The sequence below is a fragment of the Ischnura elegans genome, chromosome 7 (genome assembly GCF_921293095.1).
Source record: "Ischnura elegans chromosome 7, ioIscEleg1.1, whole genome shotgun sequence".
Taxonomy (NCBI): Eukaryota; Metazoa; Arthropoda; class Insecta; order Odonata; family Coenagrionidae; genus Ischnura; species Ischnura elegans.
Genome location: NC_060252.1, coordinates 22,133,832 through 22,157,832, shown reverse-complemented (window position 1 = coordinate 22,157,832; position 24,001 = coordinate 22,133,832). Strand labels below are relative to the sequence as shown.

At 39.8% G+C, this 24,001-nt stretch overlaps 3 protein-coding genes across 4 annotated transcripts in view; 2 read left to right on the top strand and 1 right to left on the bottom strand.

The window, feature by feature from the left end:
- The window catches only part of LOC124162725, a 37,992-nt gene that overhangs the window by 5,056 nt on the left and 8,935 nt on the right, over positions 1 to 24,001 (top strand). For both annotated transcript variants that reach the window (XM_046539343.1, XM_046539342.1), the window contains exons 3-5: positions 8,184 to 8,399; positions 15,259 to 15,531; positions 23,264 to 23,461. In XM_046539343.1, coding sequence (XP_046395299.1) covers positions 8,184 to 8,399; positions 15,259 to 15,531; positions 23,264 to 23,461 — 687 coding nt within the window. The remainder of the gene's footprint in view (positions 1 to 8,183; positions 8,400 to 15,258; positions 15,532 to 23,263; positions 23,462 to 24,001) is intronic.
- On the top strand, positions 1,541 to 3,895 carry LOC124162726. The gene is made up of 5 exons (XM_046539344.1): positions 1,541 to 2,082; positions 2,201 to 2,390; positions 2,472 to 2,672; positions 2,774 to 2,851; positions 3,523 to 3,895. The coding sequence occupies exons 1-5, from the start codon at positions 2,075 to 2,077 to the stop codon at positions 3,844 to 3,846; spliced, it is 801 nt and encodes a 266-aa protein (XP_046395300.1). The 5' UTR covers positions 1,541 to 2,074; the 3' UTR covers positions 3,847 to 3,895.
- On the bottom strand, positions 3,830 to 6,148 carry LOC124162724 (putative nuclease HARBI1). The gene is made up of 6 exons (XM_046539341.1): positions 5,720 to 6,148; positions 5,231 to 5,424; positions 4,857 to 4,992; positions 4,588 to 4,732; positions 4,291 to 4,485; positions 3,830 to 4,203 (listed from the first exon to the last, which is right to left on the bottom strand). Exons 1-6 carry the CDS (start codon positions 5,957 to 5,959, stop codon positions 4,025 to 4,027), a joined length of 1,089 nt encoding a protein of 362 aa, XP_046395297.1. The 5' UTR covers positions 5,960 to 6,148; the 3' UTR covers positions 3,830 to 4,024.

Below are 24,001 nucleotides of genomic sequence, written 5' to 3'. Positions count from 1 at the left end.
AAAATCTATTGAGAAAGAACACGTTAAAACATAGATAACTACAAGAAGGTTAACATTCGCATCGACTTCACAACGTGATCTCAGCCACGTTGAAACAAATTAAGAGAAAAAAAGTGAAATAGAAAAATGTACACGTACCCGGTAATATATAATCGTTCTTTATGAAGTGCAAAGAAGACACCAGCATGCTCTTCGTCACCTTTTTTCCGATTTTCAGCCGGTGGATCCACAAATTCCGTCGATCGACCTTCTCCATCTCACCCCAATCATTCCTGCGATAGAAAACATCGCCTGGCTTTGGAAATTCGTGAAATCGAACTACGGTGTCCCTACAGGCCTTGGAAGAACACTGTGGCACACAGAAATTCTTGTTATATTTCCCTTTTCTTGGAGAAAAAGTCATCGGAATATTCTCCACAGCAAGCAAACGACACTACTTCTCCTCGGAAGAACCTTTTCTGAATGAGCCGTGCGCAAAAGTATACCCGGACCAGTGATTCTACTTTCGCCCGGTAGTTGGCGTGTAGTTGGCTGGAACCACGAATATCGTCCTAACGATAGTTGGCCGAACTAGCAGTTTGAATGCATGTCACGACAATAGTTCACGTAGTTCCGAACGTTTTACCATGGTTAGGCGCTGGTGCCTCATTCACATTACGATCGTCGGAGCCATCGTCCTAACGATAGTTGACCGAACTAGCCGTGTGAATGCAAGTCCTGGGGGTCGATTGCATAACAATTCAGATTCCGCACGGAATAATTACGATGTGAAATGGTTGCTACGAACGGAATTGGAATCCGTGCCGAAATGCGATTGTGTAACGTAACTAGCGGAAACTTAATTCCGTGCGGAAAACAAGATTCCGTTCGAATAGACGTACGAATGGAATATTCTGTGTTGCCAGATTTACGATAAATCCAAACTTCTGCGCATGCGTATTAGTGATTCCCGCACTTAAACTTAAGCCGGTATTCGAAAATAAATCTTAATACTTTTTATTATCAATGTCTCCAATTGTATATGGCATGATTAGGTGGAAAAATGTTTTATTCCATGTGCTATATATTAACTTATATGTAAATTTTCTCAATGTGACAACTTAAAATACTTTCTAAACACCGACCGCTAACCTCAATTAGGTGGATATTCGGAGAAACCTTGGTGGGTTTTGTGAAGTAAAGTAAAGAGGATAAGGAGCATATGATATTATTATTATGTTAATTTTAATTACATAGATAATTTTAAGAGTGATGATTTTCCTTAGACTCAAACACCCTCGTTATAATTTTCCAAATTATGTAGTTTTTGACGATTACTATTGCAATGTATTTTTGTGAAATGTAAAATAAATTATTATAACTTAAGGATACACGATAAATTAACTTGCACAAGTTAATGATTGGAAGCATGAACGGGAAAATGCTCTGTGTAACCACACCAAAATGTACAGATGCGTAAACAGAAAAAGAACGTACAAATGTATGAACAAAATTAGAACACGTACGTAATTTTGTTCATGCATAAGCATAGAAGGTGAACTAAAGGGATGACAGGCCAAAAAAAGTATTATGATAATTTTCAGAGATGTTTCAGGCATTATAATTATAATCCGTGGGTTTAGGTCTCGCATGGTGCGGGTATACACTGGATTTTTGTCGATAAATAAAATGATTATGATATAATATCTAAATGAAATAAAGGGAAACATTAAGACTCTTGGGTACTTCCATTTTATCGAGGGATTTTGAGTGTTATTTTCAAATTAACAATAATACTAGAAGATATTAGGATTTCGGGTGATTTTCAAATTGACGCAAATTGGCAAAAAATTTTAATTCAATCGCCGGCACTGTTGCCGCTGCTTGTCCAGCGGGACAAACGAACCTAACTATTGTTGAAACGTACGGAGGCAAGCACCAATTATTCACTTAAAATTCCTTGTGTTGAGTTTTTTATAAAATTAACAAACGTTAACGTACAACGGTAAATTATTAATTCCTTCGCTCAAGCGGACTGCAGAAAGTAACGGAAGCTGAGACAGAGAGAGACAGAGAAAAGTGACCTAAATTAAGAATGGCCAGGTACGTTAAGATTATAAATATCATAAAGAAGTGAAATTTTATTAATCTCTAAGTTGTATATAATGTCATGATATTGGATAAGTATATCGAAATCTGTACATTTTATTAAATTATCAAGGGATACAAAGGCGTCTCATGGACAAGTATCTTTACTCATAAAATTCATGGAAGAAAATAAGCAATTTGCTCGTGGAGGATTTGTAGGGCCCACAGGCCGAATAAAAAACAATCAAATGTGGGAGCAACTTTCTGACCAGCTAAATGCAGATGGGAGCGGACCTACTAAGCCCGCACATAAATGGCAAAAGGTAATGTTCAATGATGGTCAAACTAGTATAATTAAAGTCTCATAACGAAAAATCATTGACATCCCCTAATTATTATCCTAGACGTGGGCAGACCTCAAGTGCTATATTAAAAAAAAATACAGCAAGGCCAAGCAGCATGCCATTGGGACTGGTGGCGGACCTCCCTGCAGCCAATTAAACGCATTAGAGGAAAGAGTGCTGTCTCTGATGACTGTGGAGGCTGTGGAGGGGGACTCCTCTTTAGAGGAAGCGGGGCCCTCACTACCATTTCAGGCCATTCCTGTAAGTAAACTTATAATTTGATTGTGGAATAAACATTTGATATTAATTGGAGGTCACAGCTAAGGATGATAATACTATAATCATTGTTTTTTATGTCACAGGAGCCTGAAATTGAACTGGAAATAAGGAGTACCAGCCATCAGGTCCAGGAGCAGAATGACGAAGGACCTTTGCCACTGGTAATTTCCCTGAAAGGACTTACCTGTATATTATTTGTTAATATTTGAGAAAAGAACAGACCGTCATGCTGCAATGGGCAGTCATATAATGTTTAAACCGGAGATATATACTGTTTCAAAACCCATTTCCACTAGTGAAATTATTTTCAAAAAACCATGTTCCAATTGAATTAATAGTTTTTCAAGGAGAGACGAGGCTGTAATAATCAGGGTAACTTGTATAGCTCTTTTATCCTTTTCATAATCCCATTCTATCTTAAGCAGTCCACGATTCTAACAAAAATATTAAAGCCCCTCATACTTCATCCTATTAACCCAAAAAACAATATTTATTACTATAGATATCTCTTCCACTGTACTCCTCCCTCCATCACAGATTTCAACTCTTGATTGTTTTTTTTTTACATCTGACTATTTCCCTTCTTCTCCTTTCACTAAACTAATGGCTCTGCTTAAAGTTTCTCGGAAATGGGCCCACTAAAAATAACCACCCTAGCCTGTGAGGATTTAAGTAAAATTAATCAGAAGTAATAGAAAATGATTTCGTTCACATACTTCAATATTCAAGTGACATTTTAACAAACAAATTCAAATAAGTATTCGACGTACAACAAATTATTATCAAGTCAAGAACTTTTACTGAAACTATTGGCTTTTCTTACCATTTTCAGGGACCTCCATCTACTGAAATGGTCTCCAGTCCCCTGGATAACAATAATCCCAAGAAAAGGAAGGTAGGTTCAGCTTCAGCTGAGCTTACCTCTGGTTTTATAAGTATAGAGGAGAGGAGATTGGCTATGGAGGAGAGATTAGTCCAAATTAAGGAGAAGAAGGTTAAAATCGAGGAGGAAAAACTCCAACTAAAAAAGAAAAAACTAGAAACCTTAAAAAAAAATCATGAAGCAAATTTAGAAGAATACAGGAGGAGGACAGCTGCTCTAAAGGAAGCATGTGAGAAATTAACACAAAGTGTCAAGGATTTAAAACAGTTTTAATTGTAGAATGTTTAAAAGTATGTTTTTAAAATTTATTCTTAAATTCTTAACAATGTAGGTATTCTTTGATGTGTGCTCATATTCAAACTTTCATTTTTACATTAAATTAATTGAAAAACCTAAAGCCTAATTTATTGCAACAAGATGTAAAAAAATAAAAGTAAATAGAAAAATATATTCATCTAAAATGCTGGGCGATCAGTCGCCTCCTTATTGTGCTTCCATCCTCTGCAGGGATTATGTAAAAGTTATCATTTCGTTGCCCATTAATATCCTCCTCCAGTATGGCCTGTGGAAGAGGTACTCGGTAATACAGAGCCATATTGTGCAATACGGCACAGCAATTAATGATTTGACCTGAAAGTAAATGATAGATCTAAGTTTTCCCATGTTGCAATTATATTTCCAACAATTATGTATTGTATCACAATGCAGATATCTAACCTGCTTTCTCTGGTGAATAGTGAAGGGTGCGATCACGTCGCAAACACCTAAACCATCCCTTCCACACTCCAATGCAGCGCTCCACACAATTCCTGGCTAGGATTATCGCAGCATTATATCGTGCCTCTGGACTCCCCTCCGGGGGATCATGTACGGGCGTCATTAGCCACGGCTCCTGGGGGTATCCAGAGTCCCCTATAACATTTGACATTCACAAGCATTATATTTCAATAATTAAAACAAATTGAACTCACAATGACCGGGGAAATTATAATAATTTTCATAGTGTGAACCAACCAATTAGCCAGCTGCTGGAACCACCTAGCCAGTATGTTGTTCTCATGTACTCCCGCAGCCGGGAGGTGCGCCATACGTGGGAGTCATGGGATCTCCCTCCATGTTGCGCATTTAATGCCAGAATTCTTAAATCATAATCACACACCTGTCAATAAACATATGGTAATCTGGGTTGTTGTATAAAGTTAGACATGTTACACATTTTTAAAGCTTCTCATTGGATATAATACATAACAACATTGGAGGAAACTATATCCATTCATACTCACTACTTGCACATTCTTGCTGTGAAAATGTTTTCTGTTGAGGTAAATGTGCTCCCGGGCTGTATTAGGTGGGACTATGGCAATATGTGTCCCATCTAGGGCTCCTATAACCCCTGGTAAGTTGCTTTTTTCCATGAACCTTGAAAGTACATTTACAAAATTGTAACATGGAAATTTCATTTATATTAAAATGAAATTATTAATTTATGCTATTGTGAGGGCTTTGATGAAATCATATTAGTGAGATGGTTTAGTTCTCAGGATATATTAACGTATTGTATCTAGGTTTCAATAAATATGATCAATAAGTCAGCACTAACTTTAAGTTCAAATTCTTCTTCCAGAAAATCAAAATATTATAAGATAATTTATATTACCTTCTTTTTATTCGATTCCTTTCCCGGTCTGTTGTGGGAAATTTTATCCATTCATTCAATAAGAGGTTGCTTATTGCTCTCGTTACCACGCATATACTCTTGCAAACCTCCGTTTGGCTCATGCAATTTAAATAATCCTGGCCAATTCTCCGCTGATAGCTACCACTTGCACAAAAATTCAGACAGCACAGAATCTAAGGGAAATAAAATAAATGGTCACCACTTTTCTACACATTTCTTTGAAGATAATTAATTGTGACTGCATATGATTACTATACTCGTGTTGCTTGGCCTTACTAATATAAATATATATATATGACTCACATTTGCATTAATTTAATGAAAACACTTTTGAGATTCAACATCATCTGCCGATGATTTCTTCATGTATTTGCCTCTTTGCATCAATTATATATTTTTCTAAATCTTTTCCGCATTAATTATATTTAAGTATCATTTTTCTCAAAAATTAAAATCAAGATTACTCACCCGTATACTTTTGGGAATTCTTGTTCTTCTTCGTGGCTGCTGCAAATGGGGGCTTATTGCCTCAATCAATCGCCTCGCGCCTTCGTGAGGAAGCCTATATAGCCTTATGAATTCTTCCTCTGCTATATCAAAAGGATTCATTGAATCTCGTAATCTCCTCCTGATGATTACAAGATTCTGTCTTCCCTCGCGCTCCATTTCTTCCGCAATCATCACCGCAGCTATCAGTCTAGCAGCCATTTTAATATTTCTAACAATTCCGTTGTTGATTCCGTGGCTTTTTGTTACGTGGAATTGTTTCGATTCGACCGGAATTAAAATATCGGAATTTTGCGTTATGCAATCGCATTGTTAAATTCCGCGCGGAATCTTTCCAATATGGCGGCGATTCCGCAGCGGAATTCTTGAGCGGAAAGTTACGCAATCGACCCCCTGACTATAGTTGACGTAGTTCCGAACGTTGCCACTTTACGATGGTTAGGCGCTGGGAGACCGGAAACGGAAGCGACAAGAGAAAGACGAAAAGCTCGTGAAGCTCTATTTTTTTCATGGATTTGTCCTAGGAAGGAAGAATATGGGCGGAAGAAAAATTATTCGGTAAATACACGTTGAACACAGTAATATCTTGTCCATGCATAACTCAACAGCTTTGCTACCCGTCAATTTCCCGTTCACTTTAGATGTCAGCACTAGAGAGCAGCATAGGTTTTAACCATCGTTGTGTGAATGCACGATAGTTCCGACGATGGCTGGAACTATCGTAATCTGAATGAGGCACCGGAAGAGGAAGCGACAAGAGAAAGACGAAAAGTTCGTGCAGCTCCCTTCGCTCTATTTTTTTCATGAATTTGTACAAGCAAGGGAGGCTATGGGCGGAAGAAAAATTATTCGTTAAATACCTACACGCTGAACAAAGTAATTAATATCTTGTCCCAGCATACCTCAACAGCTTTGCTAACCGTCAATTTCTCGCTCACTTTAGATGTTAGCACTAGAGGGCAGCACATGTTTTAACCATCGTTGTGTGAATGCACGATAGTTCCTACGATTGCTGGAACAATCGTAATCTGAACGAGGCATAATTTTTACTCGTAATTGATTCCTGTTCTTACGAAGTAACTGTAATTGAGTCTGGTTAGTTTTTCTCAGCACTTTTACCAACACTAATTATATCCACGCTATTTATCATCCGTCATGTCTTCTTCCATTATCCATTGTTATGCCTCATTCGCATTACGATTGTTCCAGCGATTGTCGGAACTATCGTGCATTCACACGACGATTGTTAAAACCTGTGCTGCCCTCTAGTGCTGACATCTAAAGTGAACGTGAAATTGACGGTTCGCAAAGGTGTTGAGGTATGCAGGGTCAAGATATTACTGTGTTCAACGTGTATTTACCAAATAAATTTTCTTCCACCTATATTCTTCCTTCCTAGGACAAATTCATGAAAAAATAGAGCTTCCCGAGCTTTTCCTCTTTCTCTTGTCGCTTCCATTTCCGGTGTCCCAGCGCCTAACCATCGTGAGGTGGCAACGTTCGGAACTACGTCAACTATTGTCAGGACATGCATTCACACGGCTAGTTCGGTCAACTATCGTTAGGACGATCGCTCGGACAATCGTAATGTGAACGAGGCATCAGAGCAATAAAAATAGGGTTGCGAAGCGCACGAAAAAAATGACTACGACACTGCTCCTTTCACTTTTACGTTAATTTTCCCGTTAATTCAAAGTTCACGCTATTTTTTTCTATGAGTGCCGCCATTATGATAAGGGTACAAGATTCTCACACCTAGTGCTCGCGGTACGGATAAATTATAGATAAATTTTTCTATAAACAGGACTTAACCAAAAAAATGGTCTGATTAACGTTAAGGTTGATCTCGTTAAAAAGTTACAAATTTACTTAAAAACTTACATCTCTGAAAAAAGTGACTGATAAAATGTGAAGCTTATTTTTTGAGTATCTTTAAAAAATAATTATGAAATAACCTTCAAAATAATTTATTTTTCGAAATTGTGATAAAATGAACGCAAACAAGTCCTATTTTGCTTTTATTTGCAAGATGCATATCGATGGCTAAGTCCTAACAACACGTATCTCAAAAATAGCAACTTTTCAGGAGAGCCAAAAAAAACGATTAATTTTTTTTAGTTGTTCAATGAAATTAAAAACCAAAAGTTCATAAAACTGAAAAAGAAACATTCATTTTCAAAGAAAGAGTTGTTTTTTGCTTGCATTTTATTTTTTTAATGTTATTACACCTTGTTTGAGGTACCTGCCTAAGCCGGCCGAATATGAGATACGTGTTGTTAGAACTTAGCCATCGATATGTTATTTGGTTTGGGAAAATTGCTGTAAAAAGTAATGTCTCAATGGAGAAACTAAAGGTAAGCTTCACTCAGATCGTGATAATGATAGTAATGATGATTTATACCTAGTGTTCTCTGCCATTTTCTAGGCGGGTTCTCTGGTGGCTATTGGTGGAGCCTACTGGACCATGTATTCGCACTCATGGCTGTCTGAAGCGACCAGGGGCGTGGCGTTCGAGGGTTCGAACCTCACGGAGGCCTGCACGATGGCCGTCGTGGCGGGAATCATCACTTTACTCACGACGTCTTGGATGTCATTCGTCTCCTACGACAGCAAGGAAGCCAGGAGGTTGCAGATCATAGGGGTTCGTATTATAATATCATCATCATCATCATCACTGGTCAACAATCATAGGATTGGTTTGACGCAGCTCTCCACTCAGTTCTCCTATCAGCTAATCTTTTCACACCTACATATATATTCTCTTTCACATCCTTCTTTACTTGTTGCATTTATTTTGTTCAAGGTCTTCCTCTTCCGTTTCCGTTGCCTTCCACTTGTCCCTCGACGATTGTCTTCATCAGGCCATCATGTCTCAAGATGTGGCCTATAAGGTTGTTCCGTCTTCTTGTTAAAGTTTTCATGAGGCTTCTCTTCTCTCCTACTTTTCTTAGGACTTCTTCGTTACTAACTCGGTCGATCCATTTGACCTTCATCATTCTTCTGTAGCACCACATTTCGAAGGCCTCTATCCTTGCTTTCTCCGCTGCGGTCATTGTCCATGCCTTACTTCCGTATAGGAGCATACTCCAAATTATAGTATACCAAGTGAAATGAAATTCCATTCATGAAGACTACCATGACGAGTGCGGGGTAAACGCCTGGAATATTTTTCAAAATAGCATACGTTGTAGACCAATCTTAATGATTTCCAAATTGACCAATTTAGCGACCACGGCGCCGTGCGCACGATTTGGACTGCTTGTATGCTCAGCGACCCATACCATCTTGGGTGCGGTCCGTTGAACGCCACCAATGCTTCGGAGTGCCACCGACGACCTCCCAAGCGCACAGTGGGCTGAAATCGAAAAAAGCTGGACAAAACCTCAAAAACGGTTTTTTGAGTGCGGAATTTGAATCTTTGCGCACTCGTTGTCAGTACATTAGTGCATTTTTTGACGCAAACCGTTTTTCATTGGTAATTTTTTAAACAAATTACTTGGCCTCAAAGTTGAACAATTTTTGCAAAAATTGCCCTCATTGAATTTTTTTTCGAAAATCAGCATGTTAAAATTAATGCCACACCTTCCTAAGTAATTCAATAGAAACAAAAGTTATTTGCCCGTCCACTCCGCCAAGGTTGTCGCAAAATGGTCCTTTTTATGACCCCGTGTTCCTTGTGTTCGTTCCCTATAAGCTATTTTCGAAAATTTCCATTCCAGACAGATGTTTGAAATTGTTTTCGAACGTTCAGCAATAGAGGTAAATTGTGCTACGGTGATATTTGGTTGTCCTCGGATACACGCATTTTGGTTATTCAGAACTCCTGAGAATCTGATAGGGATTCTTCTCTAGCTGGCTTTGAGCATCAGTCATTCACCAGATAACTATCATCAAATCTGGTAACAGATTTTCATTTGGAGTTCTTAATGTTTTGCCTTGTTATATATACGTGTAGCAGGCAATTTCTTTCTTTTTAGCTAACATGGATGTCTCTAATATTGACCCTTTATACAATTTCGACGAATATTGGTTACTCGTTCGCCTGATTTGGAACCATAGTTGATTTGAAAATAAAAAAAAAATTGTTTTGGGGAAAGCATTAAAGTGCCTGATCCCGAGATTACTCTTACAATGCTTTATTATAGTTGTTGAATGCGGAATTCAATCGATCGTCATAAGATGAACTTCCGCGAAGAGTTCCCGCGACGAAAGCATCGCAAGCCGCGTGGCGAGATTGCTTTCCGGGGGGTCGAAGATCGTGCGACTATTTTCGTGCGATTTGTTATTATGCGAATTATGTGAAGGAAAAATGTACTTTTTTAACTGAATTGTACTAATTTAACTGAATATCTCGAGGTAACTCCGTGATCCTTTTCTTATAATCCCAAGTAAACAAAAAATTTCGGCGAAAAACAGAGTACTACAATTAGTATCGTATCGACGATAAATATCGCAAGACAGCGGAGAAATTAGGTTATACGAAATGTAAAATAAATGTGGCACTAAATACATTATATTTTATACACAATCACTTGCTAAAAGATTCACTGTCCTTCTGGTATCACACTTTATATACTTTTTGTATATGTGGTGTAAATATCTGGAGGTAACTCGGTGATCCTTTTTTTTTAAATCCTACATGAACACAAAATTTCGACGAAAAACTTGGTCCGCCATTTTGTATCGTATCGATCACAAATAATACAACTGAGTCGTGAAAGTTACCAAGAATTAACAATAATGAATCACATAATTATATTTAAAATTTTTGTTTCTATTGAATTACTTAGGAAGGTGTGGCATTAATTTTAACATGCTGATTTTCGAAAAAAAAATTCAAAGAGGGCAATTTTTGCGAAAATTGTTCAACTTTGAGGCCAAGTAATTTGTTTAAAAAATTACCAATGAAAAACGGTTTGCGTCAAAAATGCACTAATGTATTGACAACGACTGCGCAAAGTTTCAAATTCCGCACTCAAAAAAACCGTTTTTGAGGTTTTGTCCAGCTTTTTTCGATTTCAGCCCACTGTGAAGCGGTCCGTTATTCGCTACGGAGCGCTACAGCTTATGGTGTGACGTCACGACAAACGTCACACACCCGTTTCCCGCCTCGCTCCAGACGCTCCCGTGAAAACTAGGATCTGCCGAGGAGCGAGTCATTTTTTGGCGGAAATTCGAAGGGAATGCACTGAGGCGACTGAGGCAATTGTTGGACGCTGGATGTTGTCGCCTTTTTTCTATAAAGATGAAGTAACGGAGCAGGCGCACATGGTAAATAGATGTAAATCTAATTGTGATTTAAATAAATATATAGCAAGCCCTATCTCTCCGTCGACATTCTCGTATCTCCCCCAAAATGAACTCAAATGTCTCTGGAAGCAGCCTTTACATTCAAAAGGCAACAAAAATTATTAAAAGGGGCATGTAGTATAAGAAAGGATTGAAAGAACATATATCGACACATCAACTCATGCCATAAATTAAAATCTGAAGAAAAATAGGGTACACATGGGATGAATTAATGTTTTATAATAGTCGTTAGCCATAATAAGTTAATATGTTTCAAGTGAGAAAACGGTGGAGTACCTACTTTTTCCTTTACTAGAGTAATGAGTTTCATTTAGAAGGGGTAGGCGAGGGTAGGTGTGAGCAGGGCGCAGCTAGGAATTAAGGCTAGGGGGGCTTTAGGTGCAACTAATACCAGGGTGTGTGGGGGTATGGAATACCCACCAGGATAAGCGGCAGGAGCGAGATAAATAAATTGCGGAATTTTAAGATATAAATGGTTCAAAAGTTTGACGGTTTTCTGAGGGATATTTTATTAATTCTTACTCTATTCTATTAGTAATATCAATCTAATAAAGTAAAATGGATTAAACTTTAAAATTTCTCTGAGCTTTGGGGGAGGGGGTAGTTTTATCCCCAAAAATCCCCCCTCGCTGCGCCACTGGGTGTGAGAAATACGGTCCAAAGTTTCTGGCTTTACTTTGTGGAACCTCGATAAATAAAATTCATTTAAATGATATTCAAACATATTTATTAATATTCTATGACCAAAATCGCCTCAATTATAACCATCTCTTCGATGGCATAATCCAAGTTTGCCCGCCCTCGTTCATTTCCGCCATTTTGACTTCGCTCCTCACCGGTCCGAAAAGAAATTCTCGTAGCGAAAGTAGCGCCTATGACCTAGCGCCTATGACCGGTGCTCCGGAGCACTTCCGTCTGTAGCGTTTGGTAGCGAAAGTAGCATTCATTGGACCGCACCCCTTGTCCGGTATAGCCTTCAAATATCTGAGGAGGCTTAACTCAAGGGGGTACCCAGGATCATAACTAAAGGGGGGGGGCAAGCCATGGTCAAGGCTGGGGGGGCAAACCAAGTTGTGACATTAGTTTATGAGATTATTTCCTTGAAAAAATATTTTTATTTTAGTCACATAATATTTTTTCGTGGGTTTAAAGAAAACTTGTTGAATGCTTTTTGTTTCAATTCAGAACTGATTTTGCTTGAAGAATTTTGCGATTTTTGCCTCTAGGGGGGAGCAGCTGGCTAAAGCACTCGACCAGTAATCGGGGGATCCGGGTTCGAATCCTGGCGAAGGCGAATGTTTTTTTTTTCTCTGTGGATATTTCGCACAATTTCTGTATTGCGGTTGACTCCCGTAAAATTTATCACCGTGGTTAGTCCCGGTATACTTAAAACCCCATGATTAGTAACTTTGGTTCCTTCTAGCATCAGCTATCCAATGTTCAAATTTCGCGACACAATCTTCTCTCCACCCTACATTATCAATGACCAGTGTGCACGTATGTGAGTATCAATATGTGCATAGGCGGATCTTGGGGGGGGGGGTGGGGGCTCGGGGGCACGTGCCCCCCTCCCCCTCACGGACCCTTAAAAATATATGCAAGATTTTTTATACGGTCCCAATATCATTGCGTTCATTTTGTATTACGAGGTATCCTTGTTCCCCCCCCCCCCAGAACAAAATCCTGGATACGGCCTTGCTTGTGACCCCCCAGAAAGAAATCCTGGATCCACCCTTGAATGTAATAATAATTTAATAATAATAATATAACTTATTCCATTTATATTCAAATACATTACATCAGAAAACACTTTAATAATTGTAGAATATATAGGTACCCCTTATTGAATAGTTTTGGGGCTACCATCTTACACTTTTTGTACAGGTCTGGTGCAAACATACATGAAAAGTAAATGTATTTCTTTGCATTCAGTGATTTGTTATCTTACCGATTGCATTCACTTGTGATATTTCAAAAAAGTACACAAGGATAACTAACTTTCTTACATAAACGCAAAAGAAGTACATACATACAATATACAGCTGGTATGGGGGTTAGCCCCCGCAGGCCCTCCTCCAACCCTCCCCCAGGATTTAAAGCGTTAGCTTATTTCCTGGGGGCCGCTATTTATTTCATCACTTGCTTTGACTCATTTTCTCTTGTTCGTCCATCGACCGCGGTCAATGGTCAGCTGTCCCCTCTCCCAGTGGCTTAGCGAGGGGGGATTGTTGGGGGATAAACCCCCCCCAGAGCTCAGAGAAATTTTCAAGTTAAATCCAATTTACTTAATTGGATTAATATTACTAATAGAATAGTGTGAGGATTAATAAAACATCCCTCAGAAAGCCGTAAAACTCGCCATTTTGTATCACATATCTTAAATTTCCGCAATTTATTAATCTAGCACCTATCGCTTATCCTGGTGGGTATTCCACACCTCCACATACCCCGGCATTAGTTGCACCTAAACCCCACCAGCCTTAATTCCTAGCTACGCCCCTGCCCTCTCCTACCTCTATAGAGGTAAAATCATCGGAATGAGTTGTTAGCATTCTTATTTCATCTTAAAATATTTTTCTTACTCATCTTCTTCTTAGGCCAAGGTTGACTTTCTTTTTAAAATTTTGCTTGTTCTTATTTTTAAAGCAATAAAAATTTCTTTACTACCAAGATTCTCTTCCGCTATCTCCATCCGGTGTTCTTTGAGTTTTTGAAGTAGTATTTTTCTTTCATCATTGTAAGATTCACATTCCATCAGTGTACGCCAGTAGGTATCATCTTTGTTTTGATTCCAGTTTTTACATTTGCTTGAATCTGCCAGTTGAAACTTTGCCAATTTGTCCTGAAAATCCCCATGTCCTGTCAGGAACTGTGATACGTTTTTATCTAGTTCTATGTGTCCCATTTTTAATCTTTGTTTAATGCTTGGGAATTACTTATAAGTTATGCGTCCTTTTGAACTTTGAAAACTCAGTTTTCCTGCCATTCTGAGATTATCGTTTTTCTTATCTTGTTTCGCTCTTCATCCGAGGCTTTGTTATGTTCTTTTAGGGCATAAATATTTGTCTCTCCTTATTATTAAATCTATTGGATAGGAGCATGTAAGGACGCATAATGCATCCGTGGTCGTTGTTCTATATGCCTTTGAAATAGGCAGTAGAGTTATTCTTTGTGTTCTTTTAAGCATGTCATTTTTTTCTTGTTGTAAATTCTGCGCCCCAAGCTTCTACTTCCATAAGTTTAAAATCGGAATTGCAACTCCGGTATACAGTCATGTTATAGTTTTATTTTGGTATCCATATTTGTCCTTTATTAAGTTGGTTAAAGGTAAAAATGTCTTTTTAATTTTTCCCGCTATTTCCTTGCAGTGAGGAGCATAACTTAGCCCTTCTCCTATGTGCACGCCAAGGTATTTTGCAACATTTTTATATTTAATATTTGAGTCGCACATTTTTACAACGGGAGTTATTTCTAGTTTCCCTTTCAATAGCATCATTGTAGTCTTACCTTCAGCAAATTTTTGTTTCACGTTCTTTCCCCAGTTTACAACATACAATATACAATATACCTTTTATTGAAAACGTTTTTATGTCACCTTTCTTAACAGAAACTCTACTTCCTCATGCCTCATAAGTAGAGATGCGTGAAAATCGCAAATGCGATAAATGCGATATAGATGCGATGTGCGCAAATAAATGCGACATAGATGCGATGACTGGACTTTTATGATGTTTTTTACGCAAATTTGCCATTTCGACGGTAAAATTAGTACATTTTGTGCCGAGCGCAGTTTTAATGCTCCGCCGACACTCACCGCTTAAAACATGTGAGCGACTGGCCAGTTGCTAGTTGGCTGGGACTCTATGTGGCCGCGAACTACAAGTGGGCGCGGGCAAGCTACACCTCCGCCACTATATGTCTTATTCCGTAATTTATTATTGTTCTACAATATATTATTTAAAATATACTGTATTTTGTCATATAACTGTGTTTCACTACATTTGATCGTCATCTACCTCATTATGAATATAAAATAATAGACGCTACAAAATGCGATAAACTGTAATTGAAAGGGCGATAAAATAAAAATGAAAGTGCAATTTTCACGTATCTCTACTCATAAGCCATTTTTTGGCAGCATATGTAAATCTCCACGTGTGTATTAAATCCCTTCATTCGGCGCGTGGCAGGTGTTGTTGGTGGGCGGTGTGGTGGTGGTCTTGCTTGCATTCGGGGCTGAACACGCCTTTCGCTACCACGACCCAAGAGTCCTCCAATCATCTATCGTCAAGCCTCATACCAGCACCGCGGGAGGGCTGCAGCAGCGCCATTCGGATTCGGCTTCTTCTCCGCTACTGCCTCTGCACCCGGAGAGTCGTCTGGCCCACGCCATCTCCGATTCCATCAGACGGGCGCTGCCGAACACGCGCGAAAGGAAAAGATGGGACCGCGTGCAGCGAAACGTACGTTCTTATACTTATTACTCCATGCAGTATAAAACTTTTTCTCACATAAGGATGTATTTATGCATGCTGAATTCGGAAATTATGCTGAAAATGTCGTATCAATCACAGCTTTAGCGCAAATCATATCATCGTCATCATCAACAATTTTAGTAATCCTATTGTTGATTTGACACAGCCCTCCACTTAGCTCCACTATCGGCCAATCTTTATTACCTACGCAGTGGCGTAACTATGGTGGGGATTAGGGGATGTATCCCCCCCCCCACAAAGCCTCAGAGAAATCCAAAAAATAATTTAAATATCTTGTCTGGATTTGATATAAAATATAACTGCGTTTGCTTAAAGTTGAATTCTAAGTGCCAAAATGATATAAAATGCATATCTAGGTATGCTATTTTTCAAAAATTTTTCCTGAACTCCCCGTTTTCTAGGGGGCGGGGGGTAGGCCCCACTAACCCCTCTCACCCCCCCCAAAGACCCCTCATCCCTCCAAAAGCCCTCTCATCCCCCCCAAAGGCCCTTCATCTCCCCAAAAGCCCCCTCATTCCCCCCCAAATCATACTCCTAGTTACGCCACTGTGCCTACATAATTCTTCTGGTTTACATCCTTTATAACCCTCTTAATGTATTTCATCCGTGCCCTACCTCGGCCATTTTTTCCATCCACCTGTCCTGCAATGATCATTTTCACTATTCCATCTTGTCTCATTATATGACGGATTACATTTTTAAAACTCTTTTCTTACCTATGGTTTACAAAAGACTTCTCTCCTACTCATGTTAAACTTTCGCATTACTTACACGATCTATCCATTTGATCTGTATCGTTCTTCAATGAAACCACATTTTGAATGCTTCTAACCTTTGCAAATTTTGGCCGACCAGCCAACGTGTCGGCTCCGAGATCTCTTATCGGTGGTCGTTATTAATATTCCTTATTGGAGCGAGGAATTTTTTCCTGCGAATGCGACGAAGATCCCGTGCACGAATCAGTGGCGTAGCCAGGAATTTCGTTCGGGGAGGTCCAAAACCAGGGGGGAAATTTTTGAAAAACAGGGTACTAAGTAATGGGTTTTAAATAATTTTAACACTTTTCGTAATCGCAAAAACTTAATTTGTTAAAGAAATGCTTTTTTAATTCATGATTTTTCAATATTTTGTTTTCTTTTATGAAGGAAAATGATTGTGTTTTTATATTTCGGTGGGGGGGGGGGGTCCGGACCTCCCGGACCCCCCACCTGGCTACGCCACTGGCACGAATGCAGTCCCCTTGATCCCATTACCGCAGCGGCCGTTTCCCGGCTGAGTGGCCAGCCGCATTCGACCTATCGATATTGCCACCTGATCGAGACTCAGGAGAGTGACAACATTAACATACGACACTTCATAAGAAGTATTTCACGTAATCCTTGGTAAGTAGTCGTTTGCGATTCTGATATTATTTTTGCAAATAGTGTTTGAAAGCAAGAAATAACATCAATATTCTTAAAACACCGCGGAAAAAATTCCAGTGGGCACAGCGATATAGGTGAGTTCGTTGCTTCTATGATTAATTAGAGATGTTGACGTTTACCACAAGGTAGCTATGATAAATTATTTCCTTAAAAAATACCTTTCCACACCACATAAGATTTTAACTTCTGTCAATCTTCCGTCAGGGCTGTAACTGATTTTAATACCGAGGTATGGAAGCAGACGAAGCTGAACATATGAGAACGTCTTCAAAGCACATGCAATGCTGTAAAATGTTATGTGCCTATGAATTTGATGACAAGAAACCACTGTCGCTATGTTCACAATAATTTTTTACATAAATTAGTTCATACATACTGAAGTATCGTATGCAGATACACAAGAAACTTGCCCTTCAGAACAAGAACCCTACCTCTACCGACCTCCACAGGAAACGAATTCATTAAATTGCCACGCCTGGGCCTAATGAGAGTTTAAGGGAGATTTCTGCAGCTAAATCTTATTTCCCCATTCAGAATAATTGCGCTGGAGTTCCTATAGGATGAGGAAACGCCGACTCGATTGTCTGTATCGTCAACTTTTATAGGGACCGGTACCTTGATAGTAATATGTCAGGCAGTATGTCGTTTAGCGATAAATTTATGATGATCAGGACGCAAGTAACTTCTTTTTAATGTAGTAGAGCTAATAAAATAGGACCGATTGCAGACGATAGCATCGCATATTCTATTCCTTCTAACAGCAAAGTTTTGTGTACATGGGATTGCTAACTGGCTGTCAATAAAATTTAAAGGCTATAAATTCGCTTCTCAGTGCTCAATTTAGTTTAAGTGCTTTTTAATACGTTGTTCCAGCGATCAAGAATCGTATTTGGTTCAATGTAATTTAGCAATGCTGGACGCGCGGACCTCCACTAGCACCATCTCTCGCCCTTTTCCCCGCGCGGAAGCTTTCGTAGCCACCTAGCGGCCGGGAGTTGGAGGGGGCTGGCCTGGGCGAAGAGTTTTTCAGACCTTCTCTTCGATTATGAGAGCTTTTATTCCTCATCGGGTAAACATCGGAGAGTAGCCACATGAGGCACAAACGCTTTCTGCTGCGTGTCGTTGCATCACTTGGTCGTAACAAACCGCTGCTTCTGGACTTCATCGCCCGCTGGAATGACTGAGGTGAGCATTTAGACTGTGCGTACTCGGAGCAGTTTGCGAATTCGTATTTTTTTGAAGTGTTTTCGTGTGCGATAGTGCTGAAATTGGCCGTGTATTGGCAAACTTGGGTTTAAAGGCCTGTTTACACGATACATTAACACTTACGAGTTAGTGTACGTTTGCGTGAATGATTTTTGTGGACCGGAACGGAACATGTACGAATGCATGAACCAAATGAGAACAGGTACTATTTTCTGTGCATGCATTCGCACAAGTTGGGTGGTTACACGGTGCATTTTGGCGTTCATTCTCGCGTTCATACATTTAGACATTAACCCGTACGTATTAATGCACCGTGTAAACAGGCCTTAAGGGTCGATGGAAGAGAGCAGTGAGGTGAGATAGCGTACTGCGTGCCCCCGTGAGGGAATAACTACCATTCCAAACCCAAGGAGTCGACTGTTTCCTATCCAAAGGATGACGGAAGAAATGGCGTGTGTACACACAGTCAGAAGAGGGACTTTTATCCATCGTTTCGAGTGAGTACACAATGTTTACGCCTGCTTCTACACAATACCCTGAAAGCCACCTATGGGGTATTTGGCAGGGGGTGACCAGTGCCAGCATGCATCAGGTTCCCCAGATCCACACCACAAGGTCACAGAAAACACGCACGCAATGAGGGAAAAAACACTTGGCCATTCAGGCAGCTCCCACCAAACGTGCATCGCTAAATGCAATGCAAGCTCCATGCAATCCGAGACCACTCTAAAAATATATATATACACACACGTATAGGAAGCCAAAAATTGCCAATGGTTCGTGATTGATATTCCACAAGGTGTGTTAGGAATTTAATGAGACTGATATTTTGCTTATTAAGTTTTTTTTTCAAAAAATAATGTTATCCCCTTCAAACTAGTTCCCTTTCCCTAGGCAGCTATATACCGGCGGAGGTGTTGTTCCCACTCTTGGTATCAGTGCTGGAAGTCTCGAAATGGTATGGCTTTTAACTGGTCGGTCACGGTCTTTTGAAAGTTCTCCCGAGTTCCAAAATGATGTCCTATGAGGACATTTTTAAATTTCAGGAAAAGGAATAAGTAACAAGGACTCAAATCAGATGAATAGGGTGGTTTAGGAGCATCAGAAATGCATTTAGAGGTAAAAAATTCACCTATGGAAATGACCGTGTGACACGGGGCATTCTCATGGTTAAGCATCCACTTGTCTGCAATGTCTGGTCTCGCACGAATCACTCTTGGCACAAATCTTTCGCATGTTCAAATCGTCCGTCAAAATCTGATGCACGGTGAAAGTGTTTAAAGGACATAGCTGGATTGAAGGGTGAAAATTCTCCCCTCCGGGATTTTTCCCGTACTTGGGGTATGCAATTTGGGATCAAATAGGAAAAACCTCCCCACATTTCCAGCCCGCTAGATGCCCACCAGAGCCGGCTAGATCGAAAATACGATTTTCACTCTTTTTTAAATATCTCGGTCAAGAAGGCATACTTTTTTAATGTGGTTTGCGGCATTTGAAAGCTTATTAAAGGGAGCATATTCCCAGTTAATTTCAAGAACTTTGAGCGGGATAAGAAGATATGGCGTCGATTTGAAAATTTCTAATTCATGTTTTCATAAAATATGCTTGAGAGGGCCAAAAAAAAAAAACGTTTTCTGGAGGTGTTTTAATACCTTTCGGCTGCCGTATTGAAAATATAACTTTTAGGTGGTGGAGCATCGCGAAAAATGCGATTAAAAAAATGCTATTTTGGCCATTTGGCTCTATGCTCTGGCCCTCCATAACATCCCTTTTTATTTATTATAGTATTCTAACGATTAAGGTGCCCAACACAGGGACAGAATTGTATGGATACTGATGCCGAATATGGCGTCAGGGCCTCCGAAAACTGCCGGAATGTAAGAGTATAGATTAAGAAAATTAGCTCGAATTGAGTTTTCCCCGCGTTGTATCTACGCACAAGTGTTGTTTCATTTGTGGATATACCGCTACAAATTATCTCCATCCTGTTCCCGTCGAAGCTAGATTGCAGGTGAGAGGAGGTTGATCATTTCTTGCAAAAATGTGTCTATAAAGATTATCTATGTGATAAGCGGTTTTTACTTATGAAATTCCCACTTTCCGTATCTATTGCATAAGCATTTCCTTGCATGCTTCTAAAATTCGTCTCTTTATGGACAAAGTCGCATATTTATCTAACCTCAGTTTGACGGCGAAACTTAGTGACTTCCATTTTCTAGAGAACTGATTGTCCGCGAACTTTTACTGGTTTGTCATGGGATCAAGTGACAGAGTTACGTAATGTGTTAACGTCGACTAGAAATTCGGACGTTAGGTCAGTCACTCAAGGGCTGATAGTTTATCTTTTCAAGCTGCAAACCGGATACATGAATAGTACTAGTTCCCCTTTGTAAACCATTCCCTATTTTTACCCTTGATGGGTTGTGGTTGATATGCCCGGACCTTTTTGGCCAATCAAAATTATGCCGATTCTCTAAAATCAATCTTGCAGTCGGCATATCCAATGAAAAATTTCATGAAAATGGGTGACATTTTGATTCTGGATAGAGGATTTCGGGATGTTGTGTCATATTTAAAAGATGTTTTAGAGTTCAGCGTACTGATGCCGACGTTGAAAGGCAAGCGAGCTCAATTAACGACTAAAGAATTGAATAAAGTGTGATTCGTGGCTTAATTAAGACGGGTAGGTTATGGTAATATCAAGGAAATTTATCATTAAAATATAACGAACTATAATTTTAATTTAGAATATACTTACAGCGAATGGCATCGTATGAAGCAGCATATTGAGATATTGCTGTGACTATGGTAATGGAAATAGAAGAATAGGGTGTTGCGCTCATATAGCAGCAACAATTTATAATTAATCCAATGGGCAGTACCAAGATAAAATCACAAGATCGGCCGGGATTTTAACTAGAATTGTTTTGACGGACAACATTATATCATACATTAATGAATATTCCTAGGATGACGAATAACCTTTCAAGACCGATTTTCATTGACATCCTGGAGTCAATATGAAATTGTATGGTGAAAATTCACCGAAAAATCATCAGTTCGGCTAGCTATTGCCCATCAGATTTTTTTATTTGTCTCCCAACTGGGAAAAAGTTGAAAGCCATAATTTCTTTTCACTTCAGCAAACAGCTATCATTACCTTATCATGAAATCCTAATGGTTTAGGTAATAGGTGAGGTGATTTCAATGAATTAATATCTGATAAGGACATTGAGGAAGTTCAATTAATTCTCATGGTGCGTTTATTACGGTAAAATCAAACCTATTCTAGCGTTTGAAAGGAATGACGGAGGGGGGTTGGAGTCCGGGAAATTCTTTTTACCTTACTCGGGCGTTTTCAAGGGTCGAGAAGCCATTTTCGGCACCAGTATCCATACAATACTGTCCCTGTGGTGGGCACCTTAATCGTTAGAATACTATGATAAATAAAAAAGGGTGTTATGGAGGGCCAGAGCATAGAGCCAAATGGCCAAAATAGCATTTTTTTAATAGCATTTTTCGCGATGCCCCACCACCTAAAAGTTAGATTTTCAATACGCCAGCCGAAAGGTATTAAATAACGCCTCCAGAAAACGTTTTTTTTTTGGCTCTCTTGAGCATATTTTATGAAAACATGAATTAGAAATTTTCAAATCGACGCCATATCTTCTTGTCCCCCTCAAAGTTCTTGAAATTAACTGGGAATATGCTCCCTTTAATAAGCTTTCAAATGCCGCAAACCACATTAAAAAAGTATGCCTTCTTGACCGAGATATTTAAAAAAGAGTGAAAATCGTATTTTCGATCTAGCCGGCTGTGGTGGGCATCTAGCGGGCTGGAAATGTGGGGAGGTTTGTCCTATTTGATCCCAAATTGCATACCCCAAGTACGGGAAAAATCCCGGAAGGGGGGAAATTTCACCTTCTTATTGTTATGCCCTTTAACTGTTAACTCATCATTCTTGATGTTTAACGACGTTCTGAGCTCACAAGAGTCCTCAAACTTTTAACGTTTTCGCCAGTTTTTGAAGTTGAAGGTCTTCCTGATCGAGGTTCATTTTCAACGTGTTCTCGTCCTTCCAAAAATGATTTGTGCCAACGAAAAACTTGTGCTCTTTATAAGTTATGTTCCCCATAGGCCAGTGTCAACTTTTCAAAAGTCACACTCGCGGATTCACCAAGTTAATATTTTATCGCACAACGTTGCCCTAAATTCCGATGCTTCATTTTTGTAACACGCAACAAAAACACAACTTCACTGACGGCGCTGTCAAAAATAATGTGTTAGTTGTATGGAGTTAAAGCTCGCACTGAGGAAGTGGAAAAGATGAACAAATCAGTACACCATTGGCCGGTAGACAAAACGTTGCTAGTTCGCCCACAGTATTGCCAGTCTCATTACTTTTCTCACACACCTCATGTAGCTCAGTCAGTGGAAACTCATCGTATTCACATTTTGCTCACGAGTGATTTTTAATGTGTCACATGAAGGTAAGGGGGATCGTAAAAGCAAAATATCTTTTCTCCAGCACTCATGCTGCAATGTCTTTTGCAGGGAACGTACAGGTATTAGCTTCGGGAGGCAGTGGCGCAGCGGGGGGGGGCCCCCCAAACCCCCCCCCCCGGGGGGGGGGGGTGGGTTTGGGGGATATACCCCCCCCCAGAGCTCAGAGAAATTTTTAAGTGTAATCCATTTTACTTAATGGATTAGTATTACTTATAAGTAGAATAGTCTTAGGATTAGTCAAATATCTCTCATAAAGCGGTAAAACTCCCCATTTTGAACCATTAATCTTAACATTTTCTGGAGGAGGGCCCCCGAATCTCCCACTTACCCTGGCGGGTATGCAACACCCCAATACCCCTAAGTATTAGTTGCGCCTAAAGCCCCCCTCCTAGCCTTAATTCTTAGCTGCGCCCCTGTCGGGAGGTGCTACGGCATCCACCATAACCTCACTCTCCCAAATATCTGCCCACGCGATTCTATACTGCAGTCGATTTCCTCTTCCATTTCCCATTTCACAGTGGGAGCCATTTGATCATTATTTGCCCTGTTCGTTGTCTCCATAGCTTCCGTGTTGTGGCGTGGTGGGCTATCAGGATTGGCTCGACTCTACGAGCAGTGGCAGTGGCTATGAGATGGTGCCCGCGTCTTGCTGCCTCCTCCAGTCCAACCCACACTTTGGGGAGATGAAAGCCTGCTGCCAAGTTGACCCGAGGGACAACTGCTTCGGAAGCTGCGAGGCCCGCGTCCTCACCCCCAACAATGTGAGTATTGGGTATTTTTACAGGAGCGTAGAGAAAAAAATTCGTACGAGTTTAAATTTACGGGAATAATGAGAGCAGTTGTTGGTGATTTTTTTTGTATGTGCCCTGCGCACTTGTTTGGTTTGTAGCCTGACGTTCCGTGCCGTTGCTAGGCAAATATAGGAAATGATTTACAGAATGATTCCCTGAGAAAAAAGTGACCAGCAACGGCAAAAAAATCACCAACAGCAACAATGACTCGCTAGAGCTCCAACCAGAGAGCAATTTTTCTCAGACGGTGTGAAAAAATCTACTTCGTTTAAAGTCGTGGTGTGGTGGACGGGATCTTGTGAAGAAAGTAAAGGAAAAGGACTGCAAAACAGGGATTTATAATGTCATTCATTCCTGGTTATATGAAGGATAGCAACGGTGTCTAGATAATAAAACTAATGGCGTCACCCGCTTGGACGAATCATTGCATCATATTCTTTTTTTTTCCATATGTCCATTTTTGTGTGTGTTTGCTTTGCTGTATTTTCCCTGTATTTTTCCTTTTCCTCG

Coding starts and splice junctions, on each gene's coding strand:
- LOC124162724 (XM_046539341.1), bottom strand. CDS start 5,959: ATGGCTGCTAGACTGATAGCTGCGGTGATGATTGCGGAAGAAATGGAG. Junction 4,993..5,230: donor AGGAATCGAATAAAAAGAAG/GTAATATAAATT, acceptor TGTACTTTCAAG/GTTCATGGAAAAAAGCAACT. Junction 4,486..4,587: donor TTCCAGCAGCTGGCTAATTG/GTTGGTTCACAC, acceptor CAAATGTTATAG/GGGACTCTGGATACCCCCAG.
- LOC124162726 (XM_046539344.1), top strand. Junction 2,391..2,471: donor CCGCACATAAATGGCAAAAG/GTAATGTTCAAT, acceptor TTATTATCCTAG/ACGTGGGCAGACCTCAAGTG. Junction 2,673..2,773: donor TACCATTTCAGGCCATTCCT/GTAAGTAAACTT, acceptor TTTATGTCACAG/GAGCCTGAAATTGAACTGGA.